The following is a 14,327-nucleotide window of genomic DNA, read 5'->3' on the forward strand; positions in this document are numbered from 1 at the left end:
TGAGATTTCAAAGTCCATTGAGTCCTTCTCATGGCTAATTTCGCCATAGGGGTAACGTGGACTGTAGATGCCATGTGGCCCAGTAGTGAAGAAATTGATGGGCAGAGGCTACCTTGCATCTGATTAGAGAGTTTGCAAGTTTCGTAAAGTTTTGTGCACGGTCGCTCGGAAGAAAGGTTTTTGCAACTGTGGTGTCGAGGTCTGCTCCGTTGAAGGTGAGGAGCTGAGACGGATTCATGTGGGATTTCTGATAATTGATTAGGAATTCCAGGGAACGTAACAGAGTCATGGTGCTGCTTAAAGCAATGAGAGCTCCTTGCTGGGATGGGCTTCTGATTAGCCAATCGTCCAGATAGGGAAAAACATGTATGTTGTTTTGTCTGAGAAGTGCGGCAGCTAGTGCTAGGCATTTTGTGAATACTCGAGGAGCTGAAGCGAGTCCGAATGGTAGAACTCTGTATTGGAAATGCTTTTGTCCCACTACGAATCGGAGGTATTTTTGATATTGTGGGGAAATGGGGACGTGAGCGTAGGTATCTTGAAGATCCAGAGAACAGAGCCAATCTCCTTGCTGTAACAGAGGAAGAATGGTTCAGAGGGAGACCATTCTGAACTTTTCTTTTTGAAGAAAATTTGTTGAGATTGCGAAGATGGGGCGGAGACCGCCTGTATTCTTTGGAATTAGCGGGAGTAGAACCCTTTTCCTCGTTGAGTCCGGGGAACTGGTTCTATGGCCCTGGAGGTCAACAGGGCAGAGAGTTCTAGCTTTAGTTGAGATGTGAGATTGGTTGGTGACCACAGTGGAATTGGTGGGAAACAGCGAGGTATTGTTTGAAAGTTGAGACGATACCCTCGGCTCACGATAGATAATACGCACTGGTCTGTGGTTATAAGTCTCCAATGGTGTTGGAAATAATGGAGCCATCCTCCGACAGGCAAGTCTGGTCTGGGATTGTTGGAGTGACTGCTGTTCTCTGAGAATGTTTCAAAAACCTGATGCGGGTCCAGCTTGTGGGGCCTTCTGAGGTTTAGGTTGTTTGGACTTACGAGGATGTCCATGTTGAGATGGCCTGGAAGAACGCACCATAGAGGATGATGGATAATATCTATGGGGTCTGTAGAAAGGCTTTCTAATATCCCTTTGAACGAGCTTTCTTGCTGACGAGGATTGATCAGATGGAATTTTTGACAGCTGCCTGAGTGTTTCATGATGGTCCTTGAGCTGTAGGACAGCTTCTTGAACCTTGTCACTGAAGAGATTATCTCCAGTGCATGGTAGGTCAGCTAGTTTTTCTTGAACCTCTGACCGGAGATCAGACGCTTTCATCCAAGCCCATCTTCTGGCATTGATTCCCGTAGCAGCTATACGTGCAGAAGTTTCAAATACATCATATGCTGCATGTACCTCATGATTTCCTGATTCAAGGCCTTTCTGAATGAGAGCATTGAGTTGTTCTTTATGTGGCTGTGGGATGTTATCTGTGATGTCTTGAACTTGTTTCCATAAGTTCCTGTGGTATTGTGTCATGTAGAGTTGGTAATTAGCAATTCTTGACACTAACATTGATCCCTGAAATATTTTTCGGCCTAGGACATCTAGAAATTTTTGTTCCTTTCCTGGAGGTGTCATGGAATGGATGGAAGATTTCCTGACCTTCTTTTGTGCTGATTCCACTACCACCAACTGATGTGGTAATTGTGGTTTCTGAAAACCAGGTGCATGTTGAACCAGGTATGTAGCATCTGTACATCGGTTTACAGATGGTACTGTGCATGGCTGTTCCCAAAGGCGATGTTGTAAGTCTAAAAGTACCTCATGTACAGGTACTGCCATGACTTCCTTTGGGGCATCAACGAATTGGAGGACTTCTAGAGTTTTATGCCTGGTGTCTTCTTCAGTAACAAGTTCAAATGGAATTGTTTCAGACATTTCTTTAATAAAATTAGAAAAAGAAAGATCTTCTGGTGGAGATTTTCTTCTTTCTTCCTGTGGAGAAGGTTCTGAGAGGACATCATCAGAGTCCGTGTCAGTATCCCCACCTTCCCATGGGTGGAATTGATGTTCCGCATGGAATTCTTGAGGAGGTATGTGTGATATAAATGGACGATGTGGCAGTGATGGAATCGTCGATGACTTTACTGGGTGATGCTTTAGCATCGATGGTAATCTGGCCGGCATCGGCGGGAATCGATGACCGGTGTCCCCCAATGGACCTGGTAAAGGCATCGATGGATTTTCCGGTCGGGACGATCTGTGAATACCTGATGGACCCGGACGAGGTTCACCTTCCTCAGAGGAATCCGATGGAATTAGCGGAGTTAACGGGATTTCTGTCGATGGTGTCGGTAATGGTTGCATAGGAAGCGCAGCGATCAGTGAATAGAGTTTATTCATTAGAGGAGCGAATATCGATGCCTCAGACGTCGATGGCGTGGGAACCGGAATCGATGGTAGCTGAAGGTCTTTCATTGCCTCGATGACCGATTGTCATACGAGGGTGTTCAGCTCTTCCCTGGATACTGGGAGCGAATTCTCTGTCACAGGGGATGATATGATGGGCGCTACTGGCTTCTCCACATTGGAACGTGGAGGTTCAGTTCCCGGCACCGAGCCCGGTGGGGAGCGCCTCGATGCCTCAGGTACAGAGGGGCCTGGTGGCTCATGTACTTTGGGCCTGCTTCACGATCGGATCGATGGCCAACGATGCCGATGCGATACTGCTTCCTTCCGGAATGGGGTCCGTCTCTTGTGGATGACGCTTCTTCTCTAGATGATCCTTGGCTGTAGCGGAGGAAGAAGCAATCGATACCCCAGAAGGCATCGGGGACGGACGGTCACTGGACTTCTTTTTTACTCAATGTTTTTCAATGGAAGATAATCTCGGTGACGATTGAAGTGAAGTCGATGGGGTTAATTTTTTGAATAAGTCCGCCATCTTATCTAGGCGAGCCCGCCTGCCTTTCGGTGTCATCTGCGCGCAGGTGGAACAGGCGCGAACACCATGAGTTGGTCCTAGGCATAGGACGCAGATGTCTTGCGGATCGGTAATGGACATTGTCCAGGGGCATTTGGGGCATTTTTTAAAACCCATGGCCATTATAAATTTTTTTTTTTAGGCCGCAAACGGTCGATGAAATACGGGTCCCGTATTAGGTAAAAACGAACCGTCTGAAATTATGCGCCGGAACAGCACTTACCAACTGGCACCGATGGAAGACCCCTTTTAGGGAATTTATCGATGACCTTTTGTCAAATTTTGTTTGAATTTCCGTGAGGAAAAAGTTGTGAAAATTTCACAGAGCTCCTTCAACGCGAGGCTAAAAGCAGCGCGGAAAAAAAGAGACTGAAGGGAGACCCGTGTGGCTTCAGGGATCATAGCATGCTGGGCATGCTCAGTAGGCTCCGTGTGCCAGTCAAAAGTTTCTAGAAACTTTGACAGAAAGTTTTCCGTGATAGGGCTCCATACAATGATGTCACCCTTATGTGAGGACTACCATCCTGCTTGTCCTGGGATAAAGAACCTGTGGAGTTTCAAACACTCACAGACCAACTTCATCTGTGGATGATTCTTATGCCAGTCTAATAAAAGGGATCACAGCCCACAGAGGGTCCAGTTTCCTCCAGAACAGAAACAGACACAGATCAATGTCTCAGATTATTCTCCCAATATCAGGTATATGTCTGTCTGTCTTTCCATTGTCTACAACACAAACTCATCCCTTTATTTCCTCTTTCTCAATTACTAAGAAATACTTTCCCTTTCTATCCTGTTACACTCCTCTCCCACCTCCCCTCCCTCATTTGTTCTCCAACCCCCACCTCTTCCCTTTCTTTAGTTTTTGTGACCTGGGATATTTTTCCTAAACTTTGTACTTCCAGTTCAATCAGAACAAAGGTTGGGACTGGCATCGTGAGCCTTAATTCCCAAATACCTTGGAATTTCTCTCCCCATGTTATACCCCTCCTAAAACATGAGTCTGCTCATTGCAGGGACGGAACTGGGCTGGAGGGGGTGGTGCAGACACCAGAGCTCTTTTTAGAACCCTGCAATCATGGATACTGAATCCAGCCACTAGGTGTCACCCCTGAGCAATGATCCTGACTCCCTGCCCCCCCCCCCCCCCCCTGCATCCCTAGCGACTCAGGGAACAGAAGACCCAACTTCACTCACAAATAAAAGTCCATCCTTACCCAGTGATCTGAGGGTCTGATAATTCTCCTTCATCACATCCTTGTAAAGCTCCTTCTGCCATTCTTCTAAACCCTCCCACTCCTCATGGGAGAAATAGACAGCGATGTCCTCAAAGGTTACTGGGTCCTGAAACACAAAGCAGAAACACTCAGCACCTTCTGCATCAGGAGACCCCCTGCCCTGCTGAGTCCCAGCACTGGGAGGAGACATTTCTGGGAGTACAAAATTCACAGTCCCCTCACACACAGTCCCAGAGCAGGATTATATTTCAGGAGACCTCCCAGTGCTGGGACTCAGCAGGGTGGGGGAAGAGTTTTTTGGATGTAAATAATTCAGTCACAAAACACACAGGCCCAGAGCAGGACTACAGCAACCAGGAACCAGTTTCACATAGAACCTGGGATACTAAATTTTACTTTGAGTGACTCCTGATCTCTCTCCTTACAATGAGGATAGTCCTAAAATGCCTTTTCCATGCTCCAGGTCTACTCGAGTTCCTATTAAACTCAGGGCTGACTCTGCAGTGTCCCAGGTTAGAAATCTGCAGCAGTGTTTGTATAGAGGGGGCAGGATTGCAGTGTTTAATACCTGTCATTATGAAGTTCTCCCTTTTTCTTTTTTAATAGTTAAACTTAGTAATTAAAAGACATATGATGTGTGAGCAGGTAGACTCGTGAGAATCCCCAGCACCAGTTTCTTTAACCTGTATTAGATACAGTAAAGGGCTCCATGATAAGACAGAGAGGGTGCCTATGCGCCCTGGCCCAGGGGATCAGGTCTATGGATGCTGTCATCGGACCAAGCAAGCGCAGGTAGTCCCAGGCTCTGGGTGCCAACTGCACCTCGATCTCTATTGTGTGAGCAATTAATTTCCCTACCTTCTTGTGTCCCGCTCCTGTGTTGAGCCTTGCTCCCAGGAATTCCAGTGACTGCGTGGGGAACAGATTGCTTTTTGCATGGTTCATCACTCATCCTAAATATTCCAATAAGCGTACTACCGCTGTTACGGCCTTTTCATTTTCCAGTGGGGACTTAGCATCAATGAGCCAATTGTCCAAGTAAGGGTGAACCAAAACACCCTGTTTGCACACTGCCACCACTTCTACTAGCATCAGTTTGATGAAGGACCTTGGCAAGGTCACAATGCCAAAAGGGATTGCCCGGAATTGAAAATGTTTGCCCAAAATGCAAAAGTGCAGGAGTTTGGGGAGGGTTCCCTTATAGGGATGTGGAAATAGGCTTTGGTTAGGTGTAGTGAGGATGGGATTTCCCCTTTCCTAACTGACCTGATTTCCAAGCAAAGAGTCTCCATTCAAAAGTGCAGGTCTCGGAGGCACTTGTTGACCTCTTTGAGGTCCAGAACTGAATGGAATGATCCATCCGTTTTGGGTACCATAAAGTATAACAAGAGTGTCCCTGTGCATCGCTCCTGGATTGGTACCATGGTTACCATTTGCAAAACCTGCAGTTTTGTCTGAGTTGCTTCTATAGCCACCTTCTTTGTTGGGGTTGAGCAGGGCGATACTCTGGAAATTTGGGGTACTGGTTCCCCAGTTCCGGGGCATAGCCCCTGTGGATGACCACTACAACCCAACAGAACCTACTGGTTCTATTCCTGCAGGGACCCCTTGATTGTCACGGTGGTAAGTGGATGGAGCCTGCTGACAGTGAGGGGTCGTTTCTCTGCCTTTTGTCTCCATGAAAGGACTGGGTCCTTCACCTTCTTGCTCATGAACTTCTGGCCCCTGATCTGCCCTTCTGGCAATCTCTGAGATGCTGGTGCCTCAGGTTCCTGGGGCTGGATCTTGGCCTGTCTTCTAGCAAAATCTGGTGTTTGGATTCCCCAGATCCTTCTGATGAAATTGCATCTTACCTGCTAAATTTTCCTTTCCTTTAGTCCTGACAGACAAGTCCAGGCCAATGGGATTTTCCCCCCTTACTAGCAGATGGGGGCAGATGACCAACTCCTTGCCTTTACACCACCTCACCATATAATACGGCTCTGCCGGAGGAGGCATCAGTAGTCTATTGCCCAAGCTGAGTGTGTTCCTTCCAGTTAAGTAGGGCAGCAGATCATCCTTCTTCCCGTGGTTGCATTTTCTTGCTTCCCTCTATTCCTTAATCAGAAGGACAGTTAAACATTTTCTTGAAATGTATTTAAGGTTCGGCCATAAATGACGACTGCGATGCAGATGCTGCCAATCTCTCCAGATTGAGCTTGGCCCAGGCGAACAACTCCTGGGCTCCTGCATGGCTCTTTGTTCCACCTTGCCGATTGATGTATGCCACCGTGGTTGCACTGTCCAACAACACTCTCACTGATTTTCCCCTGACCAGGGGTAGGAGGGCTTGGAGAGCCAGCCGCACTGCTCTGGTTTCCAACCGGTTGATCGACCATGAGGCCTCCTCTGGAGACCACCGGCCCTGCACGAATCTCTCCTGACACACCGCTCCCCAATCGGAGAGGTTGGCATCCGTGGTAACAAGTGTCCAAGACGTGACATCCAAGTCCACTCCCCTTCGCAACGTGTCTGGCTGAAGCCACCACCGCAGACTGGATCTTGCCGAGTCCGGGAGGAGGAGAGGCAGATGAAAAAGCTCGGACATTGGATCCCAACAGGATAGTAAGTCAGATTGTAGAGGCCTCATATGAGGAAACGCCCATGGTACCAAGTACAAGGTGGATGCCATAGATCTGAGCACCTGCAAGTAGTCCCATACTTGGGGCAACAATTTGCCTAACTGCGTCTGAACCTGAGCTTCCAACTTGACAATCCTTTCCTCGGTAAGTAAAACCTTTAGCATGCTCTTGTCGAACTGTGCCCCCAGGAACTCCAACCACTGGGACGGAACCAAGTGACTCTTGGCCAGATTGACAATCCATCCTAACGCCAAGTGCTGGAGAAATCTATCCACCGCTGCTTGACACGAGGACTCTGACTACGCTTGAATCAGCCAGTCGACCAAGTAGGGGTGGACCAGGACCCCCTCCTTGCGGAGAGCTGCCGTCACCACGACCATGACCTTGGTAAAGGTCCTGGGAGCTGACGCCAATCCGAAAGGCAGAGTGCAAAACTGGTAATGCTCTCCCAGAACCATGAACCTCAAATCTCTGGTGATCCCATCGCATCCCTATGTGCAGATATGCTTCCGCCAGGTCCAAAGAGGCAAGATACTCCCCCCACTGTGGACTGACGCAATGACGGACCGCAGAGTCTCCATACGGAAGCGGGGAATTCTCAGAGACCTGTTCACCTTCTTCAAATCCAGAATGGGACGGAAAGTACCTTCCTTTTTTTGGTACCATGAAATAGATGGAGTAGCGACCCCGTCTTCACTCTGCTGGAGGCACCGGCACGATGGCTCCCATCTCACAGAGGCGGAGGACAGTGTTCTGAATTGCCAGAATCTTCTGCTCGTAAGAACATGGGGAAACCAGAAACTGATCTTTGAGATGTCGAGCAAATTCTAAAGCGTAGCCTTTTTCTACAACACTTAAGACCCACTGGTCCAACATGATCTTGACCCACTCCTCGTAGAACAGAGTCAACCTACCCCCTATTGCGGGCACCGAGGAGTGAACCGGCCTCGCCTCATTGTGACTTAACTCCGCCTTGCCCCTGGGAAGAGCCATCTCGTCCAGATCAGCGAACATGAAAGGACTGGTTCCACGACTGCTGCCTTCCAGCACCTTGCCGTGCAGAGGACCTGAATCGCTGATTTCCACGAAAACGAGGGTGAAGGAAAGGCATTTCAAGCCTTCGGTTTGTCCTCTGGCAGTTTATGCACTTTGTTCTCTCCGAGGGACTTAATCATGTCTTCCAAGTCCTTTCCGAAAAGCAGCCTTCCCTTAAAAGGCAGTGAACCAAGCTGCATCTTGGAGGAAATATCCGCTGCCCAATTCCTCAACCAGAAGAGTCTGCAAGCTGACACCACTGCTACCATGGTCCTGGAAGATGTATGTAGAAGGTCATAAAGAGCATCCGCGCTATAGGCCACAAGAACTTCCAGCTGTTTGGCCTGACCAGCCTCTGCGGGTGACAAAGACCTGTCCATCTGCAGCTGCTGAACCCAGCAGGTGCCCGCTCTCAACATAAAACTGCTACACATCACAGCTCGGACACCCAGCGCTGACACTTCAAAAAAAATTTTAAGGTGACTCTCCAACTTTATTTCCTGAAGATCCTTGAGTGCCGTCGTGCCAGTGACCAGAATGGTCTTAGTGACCGCCGACACAGCAGCATCCACCTTAGGTATCCCTCAGGAGGTCCAGTGCTTCTCCGGAAGCAGGTACAATTTGTCCATGGCCCGCGTGACCTTCAGCCCGGTGTCCAGGGTATCCCATTCCCGGAAAAGCAAGGCAGTCATGGTCTGATGGAAGGGAAACGCCCTGGTAGGACCTGGGAGCCCCACCATAACTGGATCCACCGTGCTCAGCTCCGTGCTCTCAGGAGGATTTTCAATACTAAGTTCCACCAAGACTGCTGAAATTAGCGGGCTTAGCTCCTCCCTGTGGAACAGACGGACCACCTTGGGATCATCTCCCTCGGCTGCAGACACCTGAGAGGAATCGCGGTCCAGATCTTGAGGACTCAGCCCAGGATCCAACCCCGGCGCGTCCTGCTCCTGCAGATCATCCAGTCTTGAACCCTCCGAGGTGTCCGCCATCGGCGCGAGCAGAGGAGACCTCATCCATCGCTGTTTCAGGACCCCGCGCTTGGCAGGTGCTCCTGCCCTTTTTGCAGGCTTGCCCCACTGCTGCTTGGCTGACTTGCCAACTTTGAAGACCTTCTACATGAAACACATGAAGTCCAATGCAAAGGAAAAGGAGGAGGAAGAATCAGAGAGCTCCTCAGGCACTCCGACCCCACATGAGCCGCCCGGCCCCTGCCAGAGGCCCCATGTTGCGGCAGTCACGGAAGCGGGAAATTCCCCCCCCCCCCACCAGTCCTGAATAAGGACAAAATGGCATCTGTTCCAGCGCTCAGCGGGACAGGTCCTTCGGGAGCTGCCGCGAAGCAGAGAGCTTCCCAGGCTCACGCGGCTTTCTTGAGTTCGACGAACCCTCCCCTCCAGGGAGGCAGCAAGCACACACACCATTGTGCGACAACCTCATGCGCGTGTCCTGCACACCGACCCACGCTGCATCATGGCGGCCGGGAAAACGATCGTGGTCCCAAAGTAAGAAAGAAACAAATATTGCCCGCTGGGGAAGGGGTGATTGGAGAGCTGCCGTCACACAGGGAAAGCAGAGCCGTGCCGATAAACAAAATAGTGTCTTTTTTTATTTTCCTTCATAACTTTAAAAACTTTAACAACTTGGGCTCACGTGAATCCTCACAGGGCAAGTGAACCAGAACCCCTGGTGTCACCCTGAGTGGTGGCAAGGCTCTGGTGGCTGTCAAAGGATCTCCTGGCCAACAGCTCCCCTGCCTCCAATAGCAGGGGGGACGGTCCTACCAGGACCTCGCTACTCCCTGGGAGGCTAGCTGAAGGAGGAGTCATCTGTCCCTTTCCTTGTTCTTTTTTTTTTTTTTTAAATCTCAGACTGCAGGATTTTGCACCTCCACCATCTGCTGGAGACAAAAAATACTGGCAGACTGCAGGTGGCACCTTGGGTTAAGTGGCAGAGTCAGTCAAACTTTCTCTTTCTCCATCTGCTGGATGGGAGGCAAAACTCAGCTGTCTGGACTGATCCGGGTACGTACAGGGAAACATTCTCTTCAAATGTATTTAAGGTCCGGCCATAAATGAACTAAAGAAAACCTAAATAAAAAGTCTTGAGCCTTAATATCAATTTTCCCTTTCCTCGGGTTCTTACAGTTTAGGAAGTATTCCCTTTGCTTATCCCCCTGCATCGGGGCATTTCTTTCCGTGACCTTTTTTGTCCCCGCCTACTTCCATGAAATGAAGCCAACAAAAAATAATTTTCTTCTCTTGTCTGTCAAGACTAAAGGAAAGGAAATTAGCAGGTAAGATCCAATTTCACCTTCCTTAACATCCTGCAGTCCAATCCAGACCTCTGAGGTTGTACCTGAACAGTAATTATCCCAGGCAGGAGTTCCTCAGAGCTGCTTGCATTACTCTCTGGAAAACGCTGCATCCTTCTGCTCCTGTAAATTTAATCTATAATGCTTTGGAACGAATACAGCAAGGACCAAGTAGCTGCTTTGCATATGTCCAGTGACGAGACTGCCCCAGACTCCACCCTGCTCACCGCCCACCACTTCCTTCTTTCTGCCATGCTATTTCCCTCACTCTCTCTCTCCATTCCCTAGCTTATATCTCACCTTCACCCTTTTTTAACTTTATGTCCACACCCCTGAGTAAAGATATATGTCTAAGAATTGATTACCCTTTTAGTCCTTATGGCAAATGTAAATATCTGTATAAACTTTAGAATATTTATTTTTTTCCCTTTTGATCAATTTCCCAAATTACTGCTATCGCAGAGTGATATAATGATGTATCTTCCGTTCACTCAGAGTAACATAACTGTATACACCTCTATCGTTGTTTCCACTACCTTCTCCCTGACTGTTATACGCTAAGTTAAATGTAAAGCCTGTTGCTGAATTTGATGTTTCACTGTAAACCGATCAGATGTTCCAAACGATGATCGGTATATAAAACCCCCCCACAAATAAATAAATAAATAAATAAATAATTCTTCCCATGACGCTGCTCGGGCCCTAGTCGAGTGTGCTTTGAGACCTTCTGGCACTCTCTTCCCTTTGAGTGTGTAGGCTGAAGCTATTGCTTCCTTAATCCACTTTGCAACAGAGGTCTTTGATGCTGCTGCGCCTTTACATTGCCCTGCGAAAAGCACAATCTAGTCTTCTGAAGTGATTGGTAATCTCGAGATACCTAAGAAGGAACTTTCTAGTCTTCTCAACTCCCTTCTTCCTTAAACCCTGGCAGTACCACTGCCTCACTGAGATGGAATCATGATACCACTTTGGGTAAGAATGAGGGAACCAGTCTGACAGTGACATTTTTTTCTCTGGAGAATGATAGGGCTTGTAACTACAAGATTCTTTTAGCTGAACAGATCGCCACCAGAAAAAACGTTTTAAGTGTGAGGTCCTTCACCGATGCCTGCTTGATTGGCTCAAAGGGTGCTTGCATCAGTGCCCTTAGTACTTGGCTTCTCCTAGGAGGGTGTACTTGATTCGCTCCTTTCCAAAACGGTTTATGTCTGTGGGTGACTAAAGGGATCCCCTTGACATGGCCTCCGAAAGAGACAATTGCTGCTTCCTGCATCTTCTATGAATTTACTGCTAAGCTTCTCTCTAGACCCTTCAGCGTCTAGCAGATATTGGTATAACGGGCTCAGCGCTCAACTGGTTCAAATCTTTCCTTGAAAACAGGCAATACAAGGTTAGGATTAACAACAAAGAATCACTCCCTATCAGATCAAAGCTGGGGGTACCCCAAGGATCATCCCTTTCACCTACACTATTCAATATTTATCTCCTCCCACTCTGCCATCTACTATCTAACCTCAAGCTAACACACTTCCTTTACGCGGATGACATTCAGATCCTCATCCCGATAGTGGAATCCCTCCATAAAACATGGTCTTACTGGAACAGCTGCCTTTCGGCAATCAAAAACATGCTAACAAGCCTCAACCTCGTGCTAAATACTAGCAAAACCGAAATCCTCATAATAGCTCCAGACAATTGCTCTCTGCTCAAACCCACTAGTTCCGCCCAACTCTCCATCACATCAATCGACCATACGCTGCAAGTAAGAGATCTTGGTGTGCTTCTAGACAACCAACTCAACTTCACCAAGTTCATAAATAATACTACCAAGACTGCTTCTTCAAATTGCAAGTCTTAAAAAAATTAAAACCTCTTCTACACTTCCGAGACTTCCACTTGGTACTTCAATCTATCATCCTCCCTAAACTGGACTATTGCAACTCACTCCTCCTGGGCCTGCCCGCCAGCACCATCAAACCACTTCAGATGGTCCAGAATGCAACGGCTAGAATCCTCACGAACACCAAAAAATGGGATCACATCACCCATATCCTCCAAAATCTTCACTGGCTGCCGATAAAATTTAGGATACAATTTAAATCCCTCATGATTATTCACAAGGCTCTTCACAACATCTCCCCCCTCAACCTATCCTTCCAACTACAGCAACACATTTCCAAGAGACCTATCAGAAGTGCATCCCAGAACATGCTTAACACCCAGCCGGCGAAAACCTCACTGAGGAAACGAGCTCTGTCCACTGCAGGTCCCCCTCTTTGGAACCTGCTCCCACCAGACCTCCGCCAAGAACCGTGCCTTCTGACATTCAAAAAGAAGCTAAAGACTTGGCTATTCACCGAAGCTTTCCCTGAGAGCTAAAACCTGATGAAGCGATAGACGATGTACTTACCTCTGTACATATGTTTCCGAGTTTGGTACCCAGTCACATTTAATCGAGTTTATGAATGTTCCTTAAAAGTTTTCCTGTTCCACCTATGTTAATGTATTCCGCCCCGGAGGCGACTGTTTTAATGTATTCCGCCCTGGAGGCGACTGTTTTAATGTATTCCGCCCTGGAGGCGACTGTTTTAATGTATTCCGCCCTGGAGGCGACTGTTCGGTTCCTTGTAAACCGGTGTGATATGTATTCTATACAGGAACATCGGTATATAAAAATTAAAAATAAATAAATAAAAATAAATAGACCCGCTTGTAGAAATTGCAAAATTATTGGTACATCTGCCTTCTTTGCTCTGGTGCCAAATTGCTCACACCAATTCTCAAAGCATTTCCAGACTCTTGTATAGGCTCAAGAGGTCTATGCTTCCTGAGCCTTTAGTAAAGAGAAATTGTTACTTGCCTGTTAATTTCTTTTCCTTAATATTGACAGATGGATTCTGGACCAGTGGGTTATGCACCTCTACCAGCAGATTCAGATATAGCAAAGCTGAAGTCACTGCAGAAGTATATATACTATGATATCAGCCTGCCAGTATTCTCTTCAAAAGCCAACTGTGATAGACTAGCAAGAACTTGATTAATAACAGATAACCATTTCTGTGCTCAACCAACAGGAAACACTGAACTTAGGCAAAGAATGTATGAACACTAATCTAGGGACTGGATGAACTCTTACCAGTAATCCCCTGGAACACGTAGCCACATAGGAGGACCATAACACAATCATTTGGCAGCCAAGGGCAGAAAGCTGAATCCATCTGTCTACATTAAGGAAAAGGAAATGATCAAGTAAGTAGTAATTTTTCATTTCCTAGCATCTACGCAGATGGATTCAGGATCTGTGGGATGTACCCAAGCTGCTCTCGAATAGGATGGGAAGCTGCCTGCGGCCCAGTGAAAACCACATGCGCAAAAGCTGCAGCCTCCCCAGGCCTGCACATCCATAGAAACATAGAAATGATGGCAGAAGAAGACCAAACGGCCCATCAAGTCTGCCCAGCAAGCTACGCACTTTATCCATTTTTTTTCCCTTTTTCTCTCTCCCACCTGTTACTATTGGCTTCCAGTACCCTCCAGCCCTAATCCCCTTCCACCCAATCTAGAGAGCAGCTCTGTATCTGCATCCAAGTGACATCCAGCTCAATTGGGGGTAGCAACCGCTGCAACAAGCAGGCCACCCCCTTGCCCCATACTCTTACCCACCCCTGTTTTTATTTTTTTGTTTTGTTTTATTTATTTATTTTTTGGAAATAGCAGCCCTCCATCCTTCCGCTCCGTGAAGGTGGAACACCAACCACTGGCCACTGGCATCCCGCTCCGTGAATGCCTCTGTGGCTACTGCCGCTCCGTGCAGTGTTTGAATGCCGCTGTGACTACTGCCGCTCCGTGCAGTGTTCGAATGCCTCCACTTTATTCACGCCCTCTAGACTTGATGGATCCACAGTGTTTATCCCACGCCCCTTTGAAGTCGTTCACAGTTTTAGACTTCACCGGAAGGGCATTCCAGGCATCCACCACCCTTTCTGTGAAGAAATTCTTCCTGACATTGGTTCTTAGTCTTCCTAACTGGAGCCTCAGCTCGTGACCATGATTTTTTTCTGACGGAAAAGGTTTGTCGTTGTCTTTGGATCATTAAAGTTTTTCAAGTATCTGAAAGTCTGAATCATATCACCCCTGCTCCTCC

General features: G+C 47.8%; 1 protein-coding gene across 1 annotated transcript in view; it reads right to left on the reverse strand.

Annotated features, from left to right (window-relative positions):
* The window catches only part of LOC115083786 (gastrula zinc finger protein XlCGF57.1-like), a 48,444-nt gene that overhangs the window by 17,650 nt on the left and 16,467 nt on the right, over nt 1–14,327 (reverse strand). The window contains exon 2 of the mRNA XM_029587803.1: nt 4,193–4,319. Within this exon, the coding sequence (XP_029443663.1) occupies nt 4,193–4,319 (127 nt within the window). The remainder of the gene's footprint in view (nt 1–4,192; nt 4,320–14,327) is intronic.

This window comes from Rhinatrema bivittatum, chromosome 2 (genome assembly GCF_901001135.1).
Source record: "Rhinatrema bivittatum chromosome 2, aRhiBiv1.1, whole genome shotgun sequence".
NCBI lineage: Eukaryota > Metazoa > Chordata > Amphibia > Gymnophiona > Rhinatrematidae > Rhinatrema > Rhinatrema bivittatum.